This window comes from Oncorhynchus kisutch, unplaced genomic scaffold (genome assembly GCF_002021735.2).
Source record: "Oncorhynchus kisutch isolate 150728-3 unplaced genomic scaffold, Okis_V2 Okis07a-Okis12b_hom, whole genome shotgun sequence".
NCBI classification, from domain to species: Eukaryota; Metazoa; Chordata; class Actinopteri; order Salmoniformes; family Salmonidae; genus Oncorhynchus; species Oncorhynchus kisutch.
The window spans coordinates 2,171,109-2,191,108 of NW_022261984.1; the positions used below are offsets into that span (position 1 = coordinate 2,171,109).

The window sequence follows — 20,000 nt, forward strand, 5'->3', positions numbered from 1 at the left end:
CCATAGTGACATACCCTAGTACTGTACTGACCACCATAATAAACCTGAGACCTAGTCCAGCTGTAGTGACAGATCCTAGTACTGTACTGACCACCATAATAAACCTGAGACCTAGTCCAGATGTAGTAACAGACCCTAGTACTGTACTGACCACCATAATAAACCTGAGACCTAGTGACAGACCCTAGTACTGTACTGACCTCCATAATAAACCTGAGACCTAGTGATAGACCCTAGTACTGTACTGACCTCCATAATAAACCTGAGACCTAGTCCAGCTGTAGTGACAGACCCTAGTACTGTACTGACCCCCATAATAAACCTGAGACCTAGTCCAGCTGTAGTGACAGACCCTAGTACTGTACTGACCCCCATAATAAACCTGAGACCTAGTCCAGCTGTAGTGACAGACCATAGTACTGTACTGACCACCACAATAAACCTGAGACCAAGTCCAGCTGTAGTGACAGACCCTAGTACTGTACTGACCTCCATAATAAACCTGAGACCTAGTGACAGACCCTAGTACTGTACTGACCTCCATAATAAACCTGAGACCTAGTGACAGACCCTAGTACTGTACTGACCTCCATAATAAACCTGAGACCTAGTGACAGACCCTAGTACTGTACTGACCTCCATAATAAACCTGAGACCTAGTCCAGCTGTAGTGACAGACCATAGTACTGTACTGACCACCACAATAAACCTGAGACCAAGTCCAGCTGTAGTGACAGACCCTAGTACTGTACTGACCCCCATAATAAACCTGAGACCTAGTGACAGACCCTAGTACTGTACTGACCTCCATAATAAACCTGAGACCTAGTCCAGCTGTAGTTACAGACCCTAGTACTGTACTGACCCCCATAATAAACCTGAGACCTAGTGACAGACCCTAGTACTGTACTGACCTCCATAATAAACCTGAGACCTAGCCCAGCTGTAGTGACAGACCCTAGTACTGTACTGACCCCCATAATAAACCTGAGACCTAGTCCAGCTGTAGTGACAGACCCTAGTACTGTACTGACCACCATAATAAACCTGAGACCTAGTCCAGCTGTAGTGACAGACCCTAGTACTGTACTGACCACCATAATAAACCTGAGACCTAGTCCAGCTGTAGTGACAGACCCTAGTACTGTACTGACCCCCATAATATACCTGAGACCTAGTAAAGCTGTAGTGACAGACCCTAGTACTGTACTGACCCCCATAATAAACCTGAGACCTAGTCCAGCTGTAGTGACAGACCCTAGTACTGTACTGACCACCATAATAAACCTGATACCTAGTCCAGCTATAGTGACAGACCCTAGTACTGTACTGACCACCATAATAAACCTGAGACCTAGTCCAGCTGTAGTGACAGACCCTAGTACTGTACTGACCTCCATAATAAACCTGAGACCTAGTCCAGCTGTAGTGACAGACCCTAGTACTGTACTGACCCCCATAATAAACCTGAGACCTAGTGACAGACCCTAGTACTGTACTGACCTCCATAATAAACCTGAGACCTAGCCCAGCTGTAGTGACAGACCCTAGTACTGTACTGACCTCCATAATAAACCTGAGACCTAGTCCAGCTGTAGTGACAGACCCTAGTACTGTACTGACCCCCATAATAAACCTGAGACCTAGTCCAGCTGTAGTGACAGACCATAGTACTGTACTGACCACCACAATAAACCTGAGACCAAGTCCAGCTGTAGTGACATTCCCTAGTACTGTACTGACCTCCATAATAAACCTGAGACCTAGTCCAGAGTAGTGACGGCATAATGCACACAGACAGAAGGGACAAAGACACAACAATGAAGGAAGCCTGTCCTATAGGTCTTTTAGAAGCGTGTGTGTGCGTGCGTGTGGGTGCGCCTGTCTGCTGCCTCAGCGTGACACCAGGACAATGTCAGACAGAACGCAGACCCCGCCACCGTCATGGTTACCATCGTCATTGCCAAACATTGGACAGCTGTGATTTATCAGTTCTGAACTGCTGGTTGATAACATACAGAACATTCAAAAATGATTCACACCCCTTGACTTTTACAAATGTTGTTGTGTTACAGCCGGAATTTAAAATGTATTAAATTTAGATTTACACAATACCCCATAATGTCAAAGTGGAATTATGTTTTTATAAATTCTTACAAATTCATTAAGAATGAAAAGATTAAACGTCTTGAGTCAATACATATTTAACCCCTTTGTTAAGCCTACATTTGTTCAGGAGTAATAATTTGCTTAACAAGACACATAATAAATTGGACAGACATTGTGCAATAATAGAGCGTAAGATGATTTTGGATTGACTACCTTATCTCCTGACCCCACATATACAATTACTGTTACTGTAAGGTCCTTCAGTCCAGCAGTGAATTTCAAACACAGATTCAACCACAAAGACCAGGGAGGTGTTCCAATGCCTCGTAAAGAAGGGCACGTAATAGTAGATGGGTCAAAAAAACAAAAAAATAACATTGAATATCCCTTTGAGCATGGTGAAGTTATGTATTTCACTTTGGATGGTGTATTAATACACCCAGTCACTACCAAGATACAGGCGTCCTTACTAACTCAGTTGCCGGAGGGGAAGGAAACCACTCAGGGACTTCACCATGAGGCCATTGGTGACTTTAAAACAGTTACAGATTTTAATGGCTGTGATAGGAGAAAACTGAGGATGGATCAACAAAATTGTAGTTACCCCACAATACTAACCTAAATGACTGTGAAATGAAGGAAGCCTGTACGGAATAAAAATATTCCAAAACATGCATCCTGTTTGCAACAAGGCACTGAAGGGAAAACTGCATAAAGGTGGCAAAGAAATGAACTTGAACTTTTTGTCCTGAATACAAAGCTTTATGTTTGGGGCAAATCCAACACAACCCATCACTGAGTACCACTCTTCATATTTGCAAGCATGGTGGTGGCTACATCATGTTATGGGTATGCTTGTCATCTGCAAGAACTAGGAAGTTTTTTAGGATACAAAAAAAATGGAATAGAGCTAAACACAGGCATCACTACTACACAGGAGCGCCATTTGAAAGTAAATGCGTTTTTTGGCAGAAATGCCTTCTGGAACATGTGAACTTATATGTGCCTTAATAATAAACGTGTATACCATCTGTGAATACGAATACAATTGTTAAATTACGAGCCTAGTTGGTTTAGCCACGGAAAAAGTCAGAAACCTTCCCGTTAGCCATGATTGGCTGAGATAATGAGTGGGCTGGATATGCCGAGAGATGAGTATGTATTGGTCTGCCATATAGCACACTTCTGTCTATAATATGAGCTGTTCAGTATGTGTTGGTAATCCATTCTAACGCGGCTTTTTGATAGATATCACGTAGTAGAACAGCATAAGTGTTGCTCTCCACTTTCTGGAGGACAGAGCTTTGAAATCAGTGGAATTAGAGAATGATAGCCAATGAGATGGAGAAAATTCTGGTGTTTGATTGCAAATATGCAGACGGAGTCGAAAAGAGAACACACAGAAGGTACAACTGACTAGGTATCCCCCTTACCCCTTACCCTGTCCCTTTCTTGTTTTTCATGTTTTTAATATGCGAGAGACGGGCTACCCCTGGTGGAAAGAGGCTGTATACGGCACAAAATGAGTTGCAAATGCATGCCGTACAGTACGTAGTGACACGTCACGATGTAACGTACCGCGTCAGAGGGGTCCGTTTTTTCATCCTTTCTCGGATATTATTAGTCCATTATCACGTCAATCAATGCTGAATTGAAACTTAGTTCACACCCCGGATTTTGTTGCCAACACAGTCGCTACAGTCCCATTAGTTTTCATTGCAGCCTCGTTTGAATACTGTGGCAACTATTTCAATAGAATGTTTATGACGTCACTGCGACAACTGTCGATAGACTATGTCTATGTACTCCGATATCAGAGGACTCTCGTCTGAGTTTGCCAGAGCGCAGAATAACAGCCGAATTTACGAACCTGTTGAATACGGCAGTAAACATGGGCAAAAAAGCGTAATTAAATTGTTGCCAGCAGCACCGTTGCTGTTTAGACAAGCGGTCTTCATCAGGGTCTGTCTGTCTTCACCAATGCTCTGATAACATTAAAACATCCCAAACAGCTCTGCTAGGGTGAGGAAAATGAGTGAGCCGTTCTCTCATTTGTGTCAGGAAGTAGCTAGCAAGTTAGCCAACATTAGCTTGGGTGCATGACTGCTGTTGTTAGATCAGAACGCTCAGATCTACCCTACTCCTCAGCCAGAGCATCCAGTGTGCACTCTGAAAGCTCCGAGAGCCAAACGCTCTGAATTTAAACGGACAATCTGACAATGCTCTGAGTTTATGAATGCCCAGAGCACGCTCTGGCACTCCAGATTACAATTACAAACAGACCGGTGGTATAAACCAGCCTTTAGTCCTGAAATGTTTGGTTGTTTAGTACATAGCCTTAATCCTGAATCCTTAAAGAGATGGGTGGTGCTAAAGCTTAAGAGGGTTTGTTTAGTGTAGACAACGAAGAGCTCTGCAGTATGCACCAAAACATTCAAGGGTCATTTTGTCAAAAGTTTATCAAATTTCAAAGCAGAATTACTTTCCCATTGTTCCTCAACAGAATTGTATGACATACCGTTGTCTATCTCTGAGTCTCTACTTTTATCCAATGTAAAAAAATAAAAAGAATAAAATGTTGCTACATAAGACCGAATCGTGACGGCTAGTCACAAATGTGGAACAAGTCAAGGGTATGAATACTTCTGAAGGGACTGTAGGGTACTCTAGTTATGTTGTTTGCCATTTTGACAGATTTTCCCATTATTTCTCCCATATCTCAACTACAGTCAGACTGTAGTTCTGTTCCCAAACACTAGAGAATACATTATCTGGGTACGTCTCAAATGGCGCCCTATTCCCTTTATAGAGCACTACTTTTGACCAGAGCTACTGTATGGCACCTGGTCAAAAGTAGTGCACCAAATAGGGAATAGGGTGACATCAAATCAAATCAAATGTTATTGGTCACATACATGTGTTTAGCAGATGTTATTGTGGTTGTAGCGAAATGCCTGTAAAAGCAAACTTTTGGGAGGCAGCCTGGATCTTTATTCAAAGAAATTAGACTGTAAGACCATATATGGGTTACCCGTGCTAGTTTGTCACCGTAGCTTTGTGGTTACATGTGTATAGGTGTATTTAGTTGGGCCCTGGTTGAAAGTGCCATTACGGCTGCCTTCAATGTCTTACTGTAAAGTCAGAGAAAATATGGGTTGATCATGACAGATTTCAGTCAAATGTTGCATACTAGATATGAGAAGTAGGTTTCTACTCAGGTTTCAGAGTTGTGACTGATGATGAGTAGGTGGAGGAGAAAGAGGGAGAAGAGGAGGAAGAGGAGAAAGAGAAGGAACGGCAGGAGGAAGTGAGTTACCACCACCACAACAACAAACATAGTTGAGACAGGAAGCAGTTCTAAGCGTCCACTTCAGTGCAGCTTTAGCAAGTGGCTAAAAGGCTAAGAAGCTCAGAATAACTCCCACTTAACCTACACTGTATTCTTTCTATTACTACTTAGCCATTCTCTAAATAGGTTGAATGAGGCCAATTGAACTTTACGATATTCCGCTCTTAAAGTTGAATGGCACTAATGTACAATAAAAAAAAGAGACAGTCAAAGGCTTTGGGCAATTGGAGGCTTCAAGATTTCATTTGAGTACCTGCCTGCTCTTTTCCGTTTACATGTGAGACATGGGGAGCTGAATGAGAGAGAGAATTCTATTGAAATTGAGAGAGACATGGAGAGCTGAGAGAGAGAGTTGAGAAAGGGAGAGTAAGGAGACCTAGGGATGAGAGAGAGAGAGAGAGAGAGAGACATGGAGAGAGACATGGAGAGAGAGATATGGAGAGCTGAGAGAGAGAGTTGAGAAAGGGAGAGTAAGGAGACCTTGGGATGAGAGAGAGAGAGAGTGAGAAATACAGAGAGAGAGAAAGAAATAGAGAGAGACAGAGATAAAGAGAGCGAGAGAAAGATAGAGTGAGTAGGCCTTGGGATGAGAGAAAGAGAGCGAGACAGACAGAGCGAGTGAGTAGGCCTCGGGACTAGAGGAGAGCGAGAGGACTCTGTCAAGTCTCATTCCCTCTGATTTTAATGGAAATCCCGGAGACGGCGATAAGATGCTCCCGAATCGGGAACCCGAACCCATTTGGATTTAATTCCAGGCTCTCCAAAGTTTTTAAACTTGAATGTAGCTCCTTTAAGTGCCAGCTGCTGACAACATCGATTTCGCGTTAAGCCCCGGTGTCCGATGTGGTTTGCCTTCCCTTCCAAATTGACAGAGACATCTATTTTCTCCTCTTCTCCCTCTTCTTCTGTCAATGTCCTCCATCACACGAGGAATAATTGAGAATTAAAAAGACAGAGAGAGGAAAGTAGGAGCAGTAAATCTAATTGGCTGTGTTCCCCAACTTCCTCATAGAGGCCCACAAGTTGTAATTTGTGTGGCCGCCAGGGCTGGACTGATGAGGGAGGAAGTCGATGCGGGACGAAGACAGGAAGGTCAGGACGTGTCACTGGGTGTCACGGCGCACAAAGACTGACAGAACTCCGTCACACTAAGGCTACAGAGAGGTCCATCTGTTTCATAACACCCCTCGTTGTGCGTCAAAGCCCACGGTTTGCCGACAACGCTTTGTGTCAAGTGTCTAGTGCTCGTCTTACACTCTCTATGATCGTATCTTCTCCTCTTCAGGGCATTGTCCTACCTCTAATGGTAGACCCTGATGAAGACAGACAGACCCTGATGAAGACAGATCTACCTCTAATGGTAGACCCTGATGAAGACAGACAGACCCTGATGAAGACAGACAGATCTACCTCTAATGGTAGACCCTGATGAAGACAGACAGACCCTGATGAAGACAGACAGACCCTGATGAAGACAGACAGACCCTGATGAAGACAGACAGACCCTGATGAAGACCACTTGTCTAAACATATTTAGTTATTAAATGATTACATCTGAGCTCCTAGAGTGTGAGGCTCTCCTTTTCTTTTTCAACTGTTCTACTCCACTAGCCTAAACAGGTGTGCATTTCTTTCAACTCCAGATCTACCTCTAAAAGGTAGACAAGGTAGACATCTCCTATACAGGAAAGAGATGAAAAAGAAGAAGGGAAGAGGAGAAATAAGAAAAAAAATGTATTTTTATAGTTAAGTGACGATATACAATGATCTTTTACCGGGGATGTTGGAAGTTAATTAAATAGCGGGTGTAGTTACTAAAGCCAGGCTGGGGGCCTGGAGCTGAAAGGAGAGCGGGACACATCTCAGGAACCAGCTAGTGTTCATTTAAAGGTGATCCTGTAACAGCAGGGAGACGGACTCTGAAAGTCTGACAACGCTTGAGTTGTTTAGGACCAATCACACAAACCAGTTCCACTTCAGCAGCGGCCATTGTGCTTAGCATGCAAACAACACGCAGGGGACATCATGGAGTTGGATAGAGGGTGCACTTCCTGAAGAAGAACTGGACATTGAAAAGACAGGATCAGGGTCTGTCTAACTCTATAGGGGGACATTTACTTATCACACTGGTCTCTAACCTGTGACCTCTCACCTGCCCAGGATGCACTATCGGTCATAGCAACAAGGAAGTCTAATAGAGATTGAAGTGGTGCTTTAGGAGTTAGGAGTAAGTTACCTTCTAAATGCCACTAACATTTACTATGAGACGAAAGGCTCTTCCCAAAACCATCCGTCCCTCCCCCTGAAAAATCAGCTTTGAAAAGAAGAAGGCGACAAATAAGTCAGAACATGCATAGTTATTTTTCCTCCTACTGTTCCATGCTATCAAACTATCACAGTCTTGGAGAACACAGCTTTTCTTTCCGAGTTAATTACAGAGCTAATGACAAGGTTCGCTCCAGGGAAGTCTCGACAGCGTGCTGGGCCACAGACCGAAGAGCAGACAGACAGAGACAGAGAGACAGACAGATAACAGGCACCTCATCATGACTGCAGCGTTAATGAGGTCACATCTCTCCCCCAAATAAATAGAGAGGAGAACAAAGCTGGACAAGGTTGTGCTGATTGATGGAGCTCGTTAGGTTAATAAGACACTTAATGAACTCCTGCTACTAGCATCAGTATTGTAGCCCTCCTAAAACACACACACACACCCCAACAACACACCCACCCCAACACACTCCAACCTGACCCCCGTATCCCCCTCTCACCTCTCCTTCTGACGACTGGAGCAACAGGTCTTTCCGGCAGGAGGCCTTGAAGTCGCCCACCCCGGCGTTGACCTCCACCCCTCTGGGAGCCTCTAGACTCAGGGTCCTGGTGGGAGACTCCAGCCTGCAGAGAACCAGACATCCAGGGATTCAATTAGACAACGAATCACTTTAGATTCAAAGCATGGGTGACTTGAAGGATCAATAATGAAAACACAGTGTACAATTAGAATGTAAGTCGCCGATCGGAAAAAATAACTGAACTGAAACTTCTTTTAAAGCAGCATTTCTTTAAAAACTATTACACAGATCTAGCTGAGAGGATTTGATTGGACTGTGGTGTGAAAGGGAGGGGGGACACTAAGTGATACACAGGCACATTAGGACACATATTTTCTCACTATTCCTCTCTCTCTCTGTGACACACAGGCACACACACACACACACACACACACACACACACACACACACACACACACACACACACACACACACACACACACACACACACACACACACACACACACACACACAGAGAGACGGAAGCCTGGATGGGAAGTCTCCCTGTGGACTGAGCGGTCATCTGGTCCACTGGTCCATCAGGTTAGCTGGTGAAACAGGCCTCGGATAATTAACCACCTGACAGAAATGAATATATTGACTTAACGATCCCTCCTTCCAACTTCTCTGCAAAAAAAAAGCTCACAGCCTCGTTCTCTTATACAGTCAGAATATCATCCAATATCTATGAATAGCTCTGGTCCTTTCGGCCGTTTTAAAAGAGGAATTCAATCAGGTCATTGATTTTCTGTTTCTGCTCTGGCTGCTGTTCCGCCTGGTGATTCGGAGACCAAAAAAAAAGAAAACGTAAAAAGTTTCCATCCATCCAGAAAGCCAGGGCCTTGGTGGTGATTCTTTATATGAAAAGACACCCGAGTCAGAGACTGTAGGTCTTATCGGTCCAGTTCATTATCATGCAGGAGCCGCCTTCCTGCGTTCCTTCTCGCCGGCGAGGAGATCCGCCTTGACCTTCAACGCCGTCCGCCAAGGCTTGTTTTATATGGCGGACATGTTGTTTATAACATGACAGAGATAGGCAACGAGAGAATGCATCAACACAGTTATCGTCTTCATTTGACAACTTCTAAAAGCTCAGGGGGGAACGGAGGGGGAGGTAATGTAATAATAGTTCTGGTGCATACACATTGTAAGGTAGTGAGGGAGGGTGTGACAAGACAGAAACCATAGTCAGGAAAACTCTGAACTTTCTCCATGGAGGTTTCAGTCACAATATAAGTTAGATGTTTTCCAGGCGTATATAGCTTGACATTCACATTGACCTTTCTCCTTTAATGGCCCTGATGCCATATCGCCATGTTACCACTTGAGATCTGAACCCATGACCTTTTCGGTCAAAAAATTAAAAACACATCACCCTTCTGTGTCGCCTGTCGGGGCGACATAAATCGTTTAAAGTGTCAGAGAGCGCTAAGCGATACAAAGGTGCCGTCTGGCAGGAAGAGTGAGCCGACTTGAACGATGAGAAATGGTTGGAAAATGACATTTTCAAGCCACTGTGACTTTTGTGACTACTTTTTTGAAGTCCCCATCTCCAAGAGAAGTTATATCCCGTAGAAGTAGACCCTGCTAAACTCGCTCCATGAATCTCCCAGAGGAAAAGAACAGGTGAGAGCCTTCAACTGGGTTGTAAAAGTTACAAAACTCACAACACTTGTCACAGAGAGACAGGTATGGGGGATGACTCGGAACTATGGGTAATGGAGTATATGGGTACATGGGGGGTGGGGGTTCTGATCACCGAAAAGTAAATGTTGCATTTCGTAAAACTCAGAGCACTTAAATGCCGAATGCCAGTCAGGTGTAAAATAGTGTGTAGGCAGGTGTGAGACTCTGTATGTGTGAGCCCGCAAGGCAAGAGCAGCAGCGAGGTCACCTGAAGGTGTTTCAAGGCTTCTCCATCTTCACATTTACAAACTAATGCACCGTGATCCTGTTTCTAACCATGATCCATCCAGCACAACCTACTACTAACTACAGTAGATTCCCTGACAAATCCTTAGGTTGGGTCGAAAAATGACAAACGGAAAAAAGACATTCGCGTCCTGCCCGTCTGCGGTTGTGAAATGTAGCCCGGGAAATTGCAAATGGCAGTGAGACCCTGGGAATTTTGGGATTTTAATTTCATGAAAATGTAATTTCATGGCTCCATGCATCCCATCGGTGATAATTGTATCAATAGTGAAAAGACTGGGGTCCGTCCTTCGTGTTCTGCCCGGGTCGCTGACGGACTTTGCTGAAATAGCCAAATCTGCTACTTTGAAAGGGTTGTCTACATACTTGTGTATAAATAGTGTATACACACCCTCAAAGCAGTAGTTAAATACTATTTTATTACACAAAAGCTTCCAGTCAGTCTCTCGTCACATTTACATAAAACATCCTCATCTGGCTGTCCTAATATGGACCCCATACTTCTCATACTATGTCCTAATATGGACACCGTACCAATCAAATCCAGTACAAACCAGCAACTGAAACGCCAGGCTACGCTCTAAGAACAGCAGCTCTTACACGGCTAGCAACACAATCAGAACAAGGCACAAGCAGCTCTTTAACTTCCCATGGTGCACTGGGGCTCCCTGCTGAGAGTGTGAGTGGCTCAAAGCGGAGTGCCAGTAAAAGTGGCCTACCACAGACCGCTGTGAGAGGCTAACATGTCCCGATGTGAAAACAAACAGATGCATTGAAGTGGAACTAGTAGGGTGAGAGTTAGAACAACAAGCTGATATGTGAGCAGCCAGACTTAGACACCTTTAGGGTTGGAAAATTGCGGTAACTTTCCCAAAATTCCCAGGTTTTCCAGAAATCTCTGTGGAATATTTCTGGAAAACTTTAGAATTTTGGGAAAGTTAGCAGAATATTTCATCCCTACACCTCGTTCAACATAGACCAGCTAGGCTTTTAGGGCAGGTTCTCTGAACCTAGAGATTCTCTATTCCTTTTTAATTCAGGAATAGGTTTCATCAGTGTCAGGTAAACTGGATCACATCAGACCAGGGGTTTGCAGCTACTAGGTGTGCAGGCTTTTGTTCCTGCCCAGCATTAACAAACCTGATCCAAATAGTCAAATCACAAACAGCCTGAACCATAATTAGTGTTTTAGGGCAGGGCCTGAAAAAAAGTCTGCACAGCCATTACATCCAGTCAGTCATGTGGTCAGGAGAAACATATGTTTCATATTTGATGAGCTGGAAATACTAGTCTTTTTGAATTGGGTAAAAGAAAAATGAATCGAGAAATAATCTATATGTGGTTTTATCTCCTATTTCATCCAAGCTTGATGGAATCTGTTGTACTACTGCATGCCACCCCTCTGAGCGACCATATGCTGACTCATACTGCCTCCTGCTAGGAGAAGAAACACCATTGTTCGTCTGCCTGAAATGCCTGTCAGGTAGTCTAAAACTATTGATGAAAACACTTCCCTTAAAGACAAGATAAAAGAGAGGGAGAAAATGAGGACAGTAGGAAAAGAGAGGAAATGAGGAAAGGAGAGGAAAAGAGGAAAGGAGAGGAAAATAGGAAAGGAGAGGAAAAGAGGAAAGGAGAGGAAAATAGGAAAGGAGAGGAAAGGAGGAAAGGAGAGGAAAGGAGAGGAAATTAGGAAAGGAGAGGAAATTAGGAAAGGAGAGGATAGGAGAGGAAAGGAGGAAAGGAGAGGATAGGAGAGGAAAGGAGGAAAGGAGAGGATAGGAGGAAAGGAGAGGATCACTTTTCTTGGAGAGGGACTGAAACGTCAGGCGCTTTTGAGGTGATGTGGCATTTCAAAAGAGAGAGAGACATGGGGGAGGAAGAAAGAGAGCGTAAGAGAGAGAGATAAAATGGGTAATACGAGCGAGCTGCTCACATTAATCTATCTGTGCTAGATGTGTGAGAGAGACAGAGAAACAGAGAGAGATGATGAGGGAGCCGTAACAATGTGACATATTGTTCCACATACAGTGTCATTGCCTCTTTCCCTGGTCTCACGTGGTGGAGGGGAAACGTCCGACATTCTCTCACTCTGCACAAAAAATAAAATGCTGGGTCAGATGTAAGGTATTTGTGAAGACAGCTCAAGGCCTCTCTCCTCCTCCTAGTGGCAGTAACACCTGCAGACCCAGGTTCAGTCCAAGGCTCAGTCCCAGGCTCAGTCCCAGGCTCAGTCCCAGGCTCAGTCCCAGGCTCAGTCCCAGGCTCAGTCCCAGGTTGAAGTGAAACGACACATAACGTCAGAAAGGCCGCTAGCTAAATCAGTGCAGGCTTCACAATAAATCAATAGTTCAGGCTTCTGGGGTGCTCAGTCAATCTGGCCCATGCAGCCCACCACTGGAGTGAGTCTATACGCTATAGGAGACGATGGATAGGGTGGATATTCTGCTGTGTTTATTTATTTATTTATTTATTTTACCTTTATTTAACCAGGTAGGCAAGTTGAGAACAAGTTCTCATTTACAATTGCGACCTGGCCAAGATAAAGCAAAGCAGTTCGACAGATAAAACGACACAGAGTTACACATGGAGTAAAAACAAACATACAGTCAATAATGCAGTATAAACAAGTCTATATACAATGTGAGCAAATGAGGTGAGAAGGGAGGTAAAGGCAAAAAAAGGCCATGATGGCAAAGTAAATACAATATAGCAAGTAAAATACTGGAATGGTAGTTTGAGTGTGAGTGTGAGGCCGGATTCATAGATCCACTTCCAGCTGAAGTGGTTGGTGGGTTAACAGGAGGTATTAAAACCACTCTGAAGCATTATAACTGGGGCCAGTAGGTTTAGGGTAGTAAGGATAATCTAGGGTGGATATTCTGCTATGTGAGGCTGGATTAGTATCCCCTCCTATCTGAAGTGGTCGTTTCACTTTCTAAAGTTATCAATAGGTAGGAAGAACTCAGGCATTCAGTTAGGAGTCTGCTCATAACTTGAGATCTGTAGCAATTGGAGATTTGCCAGTATATGCCTGTGAAACTCCAGTTAGCATTTGAGTCAATAACTAGGGCCCGAAGTTACTAACACCATGAACACTACTGCACACTGCCCCCATCTGGACAGAAAGAATACCTACGTAAGAATGCTGTTCATTGACTACAGCTCAGCATTCAACACCATAGTGGCCTCCAAGATCATCATTAAGCTTGAGGCCCTTGGTCTCAACCCTGACCTGTGCAATTGGGTCCTGGAATTTCTGATGGTCCGCCCCAAGGTGGTGAAGGTAGGAAACAAAATCTCCACTTCGCTGATCCTCAACACTGGGGCCCCACATGGGTGCGTGCTCAGCCCCCTCCTGTACTCCCTATTCGCCCATGACTGCATGGCCATGCACGCCTCCAACTCAAATCATCAAGTTCACAAATGTTTGCAGGCGTTTGATTACCAACAACGATGAGACAGCCTACAGGGAGGAGGCCCTCAGAGTGTGGTGTCAGGAAAACAACCTCTCACTCAACGTCAACAAAACAAAGGAGACGATCGTGAACTTCAGAGGGAGCATCCCCCTATCCACATCGACGGGACAGTAGTGGAAAGTTTTAAGTTCTTCTGCGTACACATCACAGACAAACAGAAATGGTCCACCTACACAGATAGTGTGGTGAAGGAGCGCCTCTTCAACCTCAGGAGGCTGAAGAAATTTGGCTTGTCACCTAAAACCCTCACAAACTTTTACAAATGCACAATTGAGAGCACCCTATCAGGCTTTTTCACCACCTGGTACAGCAACTGTACCGCCCTCAAATGTAAGGCTCGCCTGAGGGTAGTGAGGTCTGCACAACGCATCACCGGGGGCAAACTACCTGCCCTCCAGGACACCTACAACACCCAACGTCACAGAAAGGCCAAAAAGATCATCAAGGACAACAACCACCCGAACGACTGCCTGTTCACCACGTTACCATCCAGAAGGCGAGGTCAGTACAGGTGCATCAAAGCTGGGACCGAGAGACTGAAAAACAGCCTCTATCTCAAGGCCATCAGACTGTTAAACAGCCATCACTAACACAGAGGCTGCTGCCTACATACAGACTCAAATCAATGGCCACTTTAATAAATGGATCACTAGTCACTTTAAATAATGCCACTTTAATAATGTTTACATATCTTACATTACTCATCTCATATGTATTTGTATATACTGCTCATTCATGTATTTATATATATATATTCATATATGTACATATTCTTATTCCATCCCTTTACATTTGTGTGTATTTGGTAGTTGTTGTGGAATTGTTGGATTTCTTATTAGATATTACTGCTCTGTCAGAACTAGAAGCACACGCCTTTCATTACACTCACATGAACATCTGCTAACCATGTGTATGTGACCAATAAAATGTGATTTGATTTGAGGCCTGTGATATATATACATATATATAAGGATTTGCTCTCTATATACAAAAGCTCATGTTACAGAACAACAATATAATATAGGGTGACGATGGCTGCATTTACACAGGCAGCCCAATTCTGACCTTATGCACAATTGTGGGCAAAGGAGCTGATCTGATTGGTCAAAATACCAATTAGTGAAAAAATATCAGAATTGGAAGGTGGCCAATCCATTTCGATCCGACTCGCAGATCCAGGTGTTGCCAGTAAATCTAACAAAAGCCCCTGAAAGTCCCAGCTGGTGAGTGTTTTCAGAGTGTTAAAAAAATAAAAATGGTTGAAGACGATAATGATGTTTTGGTTGGAAGTAAAAGAAGAGGACAGGTGATTAGACTAAGCCGGAGCTTCTCTCAGTCACTACATCTCTACTGGAAGGCTACTGATGGCTCAATAAGTATCAATTAGATTTTTTTACCAGGAAGGCAGACGGACCTCAATATGCCCGGGGCCTCGCGGGCCTCCAAACCGTATACGCCCGTTGCCGCGGTTACGTCTGGAGGGTGTCGGCAGCTGTTGTGGCCGCTTAGAGAACAGAAGGCGTGTTTCGGCGGTGAGATATTTTGATAATATCAGGTTTTTGGAGCCCGCAATTTTTTTTTTCAGTTTGAGTAAGACTAGGAGAAATGGCCAGAGGGTGTTTCGGTTTGAGACGAAAGAAAACAGAATCTGATACACAGATACACACACAGATTAACTACAAACACGTGTACACACACACACACATGCAAATGTACTGTGTTTAAATTTCACTTATTTCCAATTGCCCCCTGAAGAAGTAACCAAACATCAAATGAACAACGGTAAACACTGCACTCCATTAGCTGCAGCTTGTTCCAACACATGCTTGAGGAGACGGGGAAACTCCCAGCTGGCTACACACTGTACTGTAAACCCATTTATCTGGGGTGGACTGGACACATACAAACGGACCGTTTTAGAACACAGACAGTCTGCTTCACTCAGCTAAAATCTCCCACTCTGTCTATAAATTCCCCTTTCCAGAAGAGTGGTTCCTGTACAGTAAGAAGGCCCTCTGATGAGCTAGCACTAGGTGGAAGTTGGCCGCAGATACAGATCTGGGATCAGTTTCCTCTCTCCACATCAACACCTCAAAGTAACTGTCCAGTGTTTCCAGATTTCCATGAAATATGACTTATAATTACAATATGAGTTAAATAGTTTTCCTTCCCAAAAGTTAAGTATGTTAAAAATCAGCTTTTCTATGTTTGAATTGTGTGGGCGTACCCCAACAACAGAATGGTGTGGACGTTTACAGGTCATTAAAAATATCCATGACAAATAAACAGCTGATTGGCCAGCTGAGATTTTTTAAAGTGTTTTTTTTTTTAAGTGGGAGTTTTACTTCTAATGTATTCTTTGGCCACAAATACAACTATAGGACAAAGGTGTGTCTGATCAACCCCAGGGAAAGGGGTTTTATTGCCACCCCTGGGTGTGCGGAGAACCTGATGGTCCTAAATGGAGTATTACATCAGAGCAAGAAAGAGAGAAGGGCTCTAGCAGTGGTATTCACAGACATTGCCAAGGCATTTGACTCAGTGACACATGAACACTTAATCCATGTCCTGAAGGAGAGGGGACTGGATAGCCATATAATCAGACTAATCAAGGACTCCTACGAGGAGGTGCGCACGAGAATAAAGCTGAAGGAAGGAACCTCACCGCCAATCGAAATGAAAGTGGGAGTGAAACAGGGAGACCCAATGTCGCCCCTCCTCTTCAACATTGCGGTGGACCCTATGATTCACAAGCTTGTGCGTATGGGAGAGGGCTACAGGTTTGGGGGAGTAAGGTGACTACCCTAGCATTCGCTGATGACTTGGTGCTTATGAGCAGCTCTTTGGGGAGGGCATGCAACATAACATCCAAATATTGGAACGTTTCTGTCAACTTTTTGGCCTGTGCGTGCAGCCAAAAAAGTGCCATGGGGTCATGGTGAGACGCGGGGGTGGAGCATTCACTGTCAATAACTGTCAGGCAATCGAAGGGGAAAAGCTACACCGGATTGACCCAGATAAATCAGAAAAATATCTGGGCATGAAAGTGAACCCCTGGCTGGGGATTTCAAAGCCGGATTTGAGAGGACAAATCCTCAAGTGGGTCAGCGGAATCAATCAAGCGCCACTACAACCCAGCCAAAGAGTAAGGGTACTAAACACATATGCAGTCCCCCGAGTGATATATACGGTAAACCACGGGGACATCGGGACAGTCGAACTAACTATCCTAGATGGGATAGTTAAAACAGCAGTGAGAAAGTGGCTGCACCTGCCTCCGTCAACCTGTGACGGCCTGATCTATGCAGGAGCAGACACGGCGGCTTGGCATTGTGGAGTTGGCAAAAATGATACCAGCAATGCAGGCGCAGGTTATTTAACCTGGCAGTGTCGTCAGACCCACTGACAAGGGCGGTAACGGGATACACAATGCCACAGGAGGAATTTTCTAAACTGTGGATATGGGCAGTGGGAGTCCCGGAGCAAACTCCGAACCTGTGATAAAGCCTAGATGCTATGATGCCAGTCGGGGAAGATGGCTCAAGCACAAAGGGAGCAGAGGTGGAGACAAAAAAGCACAAGCAGCTGTGCAACAACCCCTCTAACTGGAGGTGGAAAGGATTGGAGGATTGGGAGGCGCTGCCAAGCCAAGGAAATAGAACTGGCAGGTTCCACCAAGACAAGATCAGCTACAGCTGGCTCGCAGATCCAGCAGCGGTGCGATTTAAACAGCGACACTATGTAGCTGCGCTTAAACTGGGGGCAAACGTATATCCTACAAGGGAGACATTGGCTCGCGGGCGGAACAAAGTGGAGGCCGTATGCAGAAGGTTGGAAACAATATCACACATACTAGGGCAATGCCCGGCAGTGAAGGCAGCCAGGCTGAGAAGGCAGCCAGGCTGAGAAGGCAGCCAGGCTGAGAAGGCAGCCAGGCTGAGAAGGCAGCCAGGTTGAGAAGGCACACTACTCGCCGAGGAAGCAGCGAAGGTGGGGTGGAAAGCTCTCCATCTGCTATAAGAGACCTGGGTGTCCAGCCTGCTCTAAAACTAACATGTCAGCAACCAGGCCACAGAGCATCATAACCTCTGGGTTCACATTGACACGGCTATATACAGAGGCTGGTACACGCATACACACCAAATTATTTACATAACCCAACTCTGTTCAGGCCTTTTCCTATGCCTGTAATGCCTCTTTCAGTGTAACTAATTAATGGTTGATGGAAGAGAATGTTAGAGAACGTCCTTGTTGCTCAATGTCCCGGTAAATCTGCATGATAATGAATAAAAGGCGCTTTGGTTTTTGTCATAAAAGACCCAGATGGTTGTTCCTGTACATAGCCCACATACTAAAGAAATACAGTACCGGCTGTGTTGACCTTAGCCAAGGATTTTCATTAACTTCCAACCCACCTGATCTGATGGACATTATTATTAAAATGGGCCACAAGAGTGAAGCGAATCATCAAGCTTCCCACAGAACCAACTTCCGTTTCGAGCCAAACCTCCATGAAACTTTTCCTTACTTTCAGTCAAACTTGCGAAAAACTTTCCTAAAGAGACAAGTTCACTTCAGAGAAATGTTCCCTAAGAGCCATGTTCACTTCAGAGAAACGTTCCCTAAGAGCCATGTTCACTTCAGAGAAATGTTCCCTAAGAGCCATGTTCACTTCAGAGAAACATTCCCTAAGAGCCATGTTCACTTCAGAGAAATGTTCCCTAAGAGCCATGTTCACTTCAGAGAAACGTTCCCTAAGAGCCATGTTCACTTCAGAGAAATGTTCCCTAAGAGCCATGTTCACTTCAGAGAAACATTCCCTAAGAGCCATGTTCACTTCAGAGAAATGTTCCCTAAGAGCCATGTTCACTTCAGAGAAACGTTCCCTAAGAGCCATGTTCACTTCAGAGAAACCTTCCCTAAGAGCCAACTTAAAACTTTACTTCATGAGCATCACTGTACTGCACTGTGGCTTTGGAGGGAAGGGGGATATGTAGGGAAGATCTCTCCCAAAGCCCTTGACTGTGAGTGGGGTTGGAGTCTCGAAGGGGTTCCCCTTTGACCGGGGGTAGGGTGGTAGAGTTGTAAGGGGGTACAGAGAGGGAAGAGGAGGATATCGACTGGATCTGTTCCTCTGTAGTTCTTTGGATGAGGCTTTAATTGAGTCTGGACCTCTGTGAACTCTATGGCTTCATCCCAAATGGACCCTCTTCCTTATATAGTGCACAACTTTTGAATAGGGCCCATAGGGCTCCGGTCAAAAGTAGTGCACTATGTAGGGAAAAGGGTGTCATTTGGGACGTAGGCTATGTGTCGACGTCCAACAGCTTGATCAATGCGCATCTGATTATAGAGCCAGTGTTAGCTAGTGGAATTAGCTGATTGCTGATGACACGCACTCTCTGTCTTCTGACTCTTGTTTGAGATTTTGTTCTCTTTAATCAAACTCCTGTCTCTCTACTCTCTCTCTCTTCTTTCACCTTCTGTCTCTCTACTGTCTCTCTCTCTCTCTTATTTTACCGTCTGTCTCTCTACTGTCTCTCTCTCTCTCCTTTTATCTTCTGTCTCTCTCTCTCTTATTTTACCTTCTGTCTCTCTCTCTCTTATTTTACCTTCTGTCTCTCTCTCTCTCTCTCTCTCTCTCTCCCTACTTTTACCGTCTGTCACTCTACGGTCTCTCTCTCATTTTATCTTCTGTCTCTCTCTCTCTTATTTTACCTTCTGTCTCTCTCTCTTACTCTCTCTCTCTCTCTCTCTCTCCCTACTTTTACCGTCTGTCTCTCTACAGTCTCTCTCTCTTCTTTTACCTTCTGTCTCTCTCTCTCTCTCTTCTTTTACCTTCTCTCTCTCTCTCTTCTTTTACCTTCTGTCTCTCTCTCTCTTCTTTTACCTTCTGTCTCTCTCTCTCTTCTTTTACCTTCTGTCTCTCTCTCTCTCTCTCTCTCCCTACTTTTACCGTCTGTCACTCTACGGTCTCTCTCTCATTTTATCTTCTGTCTCTCTCTCTCTTATTTTACCTTCTGTCTCTCTCTCTCTTATTTTACCTTCTGTCTCTCTCTCTCTCTCTCTCTCTCCCTACTTTTACCGTCTGTCTCTCTACGGTCTCTCTCTCTTCTTTTACCTTCTGTCTCTCTCTCTCTCTCTTCTTTTACCTTCTGTCTCTCTCTCGCTCTTCTTTTACCTTCTGTCTCTCTCTCTCTTCTTTTACCTTCTGTCTCTCTCTCTCTTCTTTTACCTTCTGTCTCTCTCTCTCTCTTCTTTTACCTTCTGTCTCTCTCTCTCTCTTCTTTTACCTTCTGT

The 20,000-nt window shown here is 44.5% G+C and overlaps 1 protein-coding gene across 1 annotated transcript in view; it reads right to left on the reverse strand.

Moving 5' to 3' along the window:
• sgcz (sarcoglycan zeta) overlaps nt 1-20,000 on the reverse strand; it is a 315,374-nt gene that overhangs the window by 23,318 nt on the left and 272,056 nt on the right. Inside the window, exon 7 of the mRNA XM_031814950.1 lies at nt 8,230-8,353. Coding sequence (XP_031670810.1) covers nt 8,230-8,353 — 124 coding nt within the window. The remainder of the gene's footprint in view (nt 1-8,229; nt 8,354-20,000) is intronic.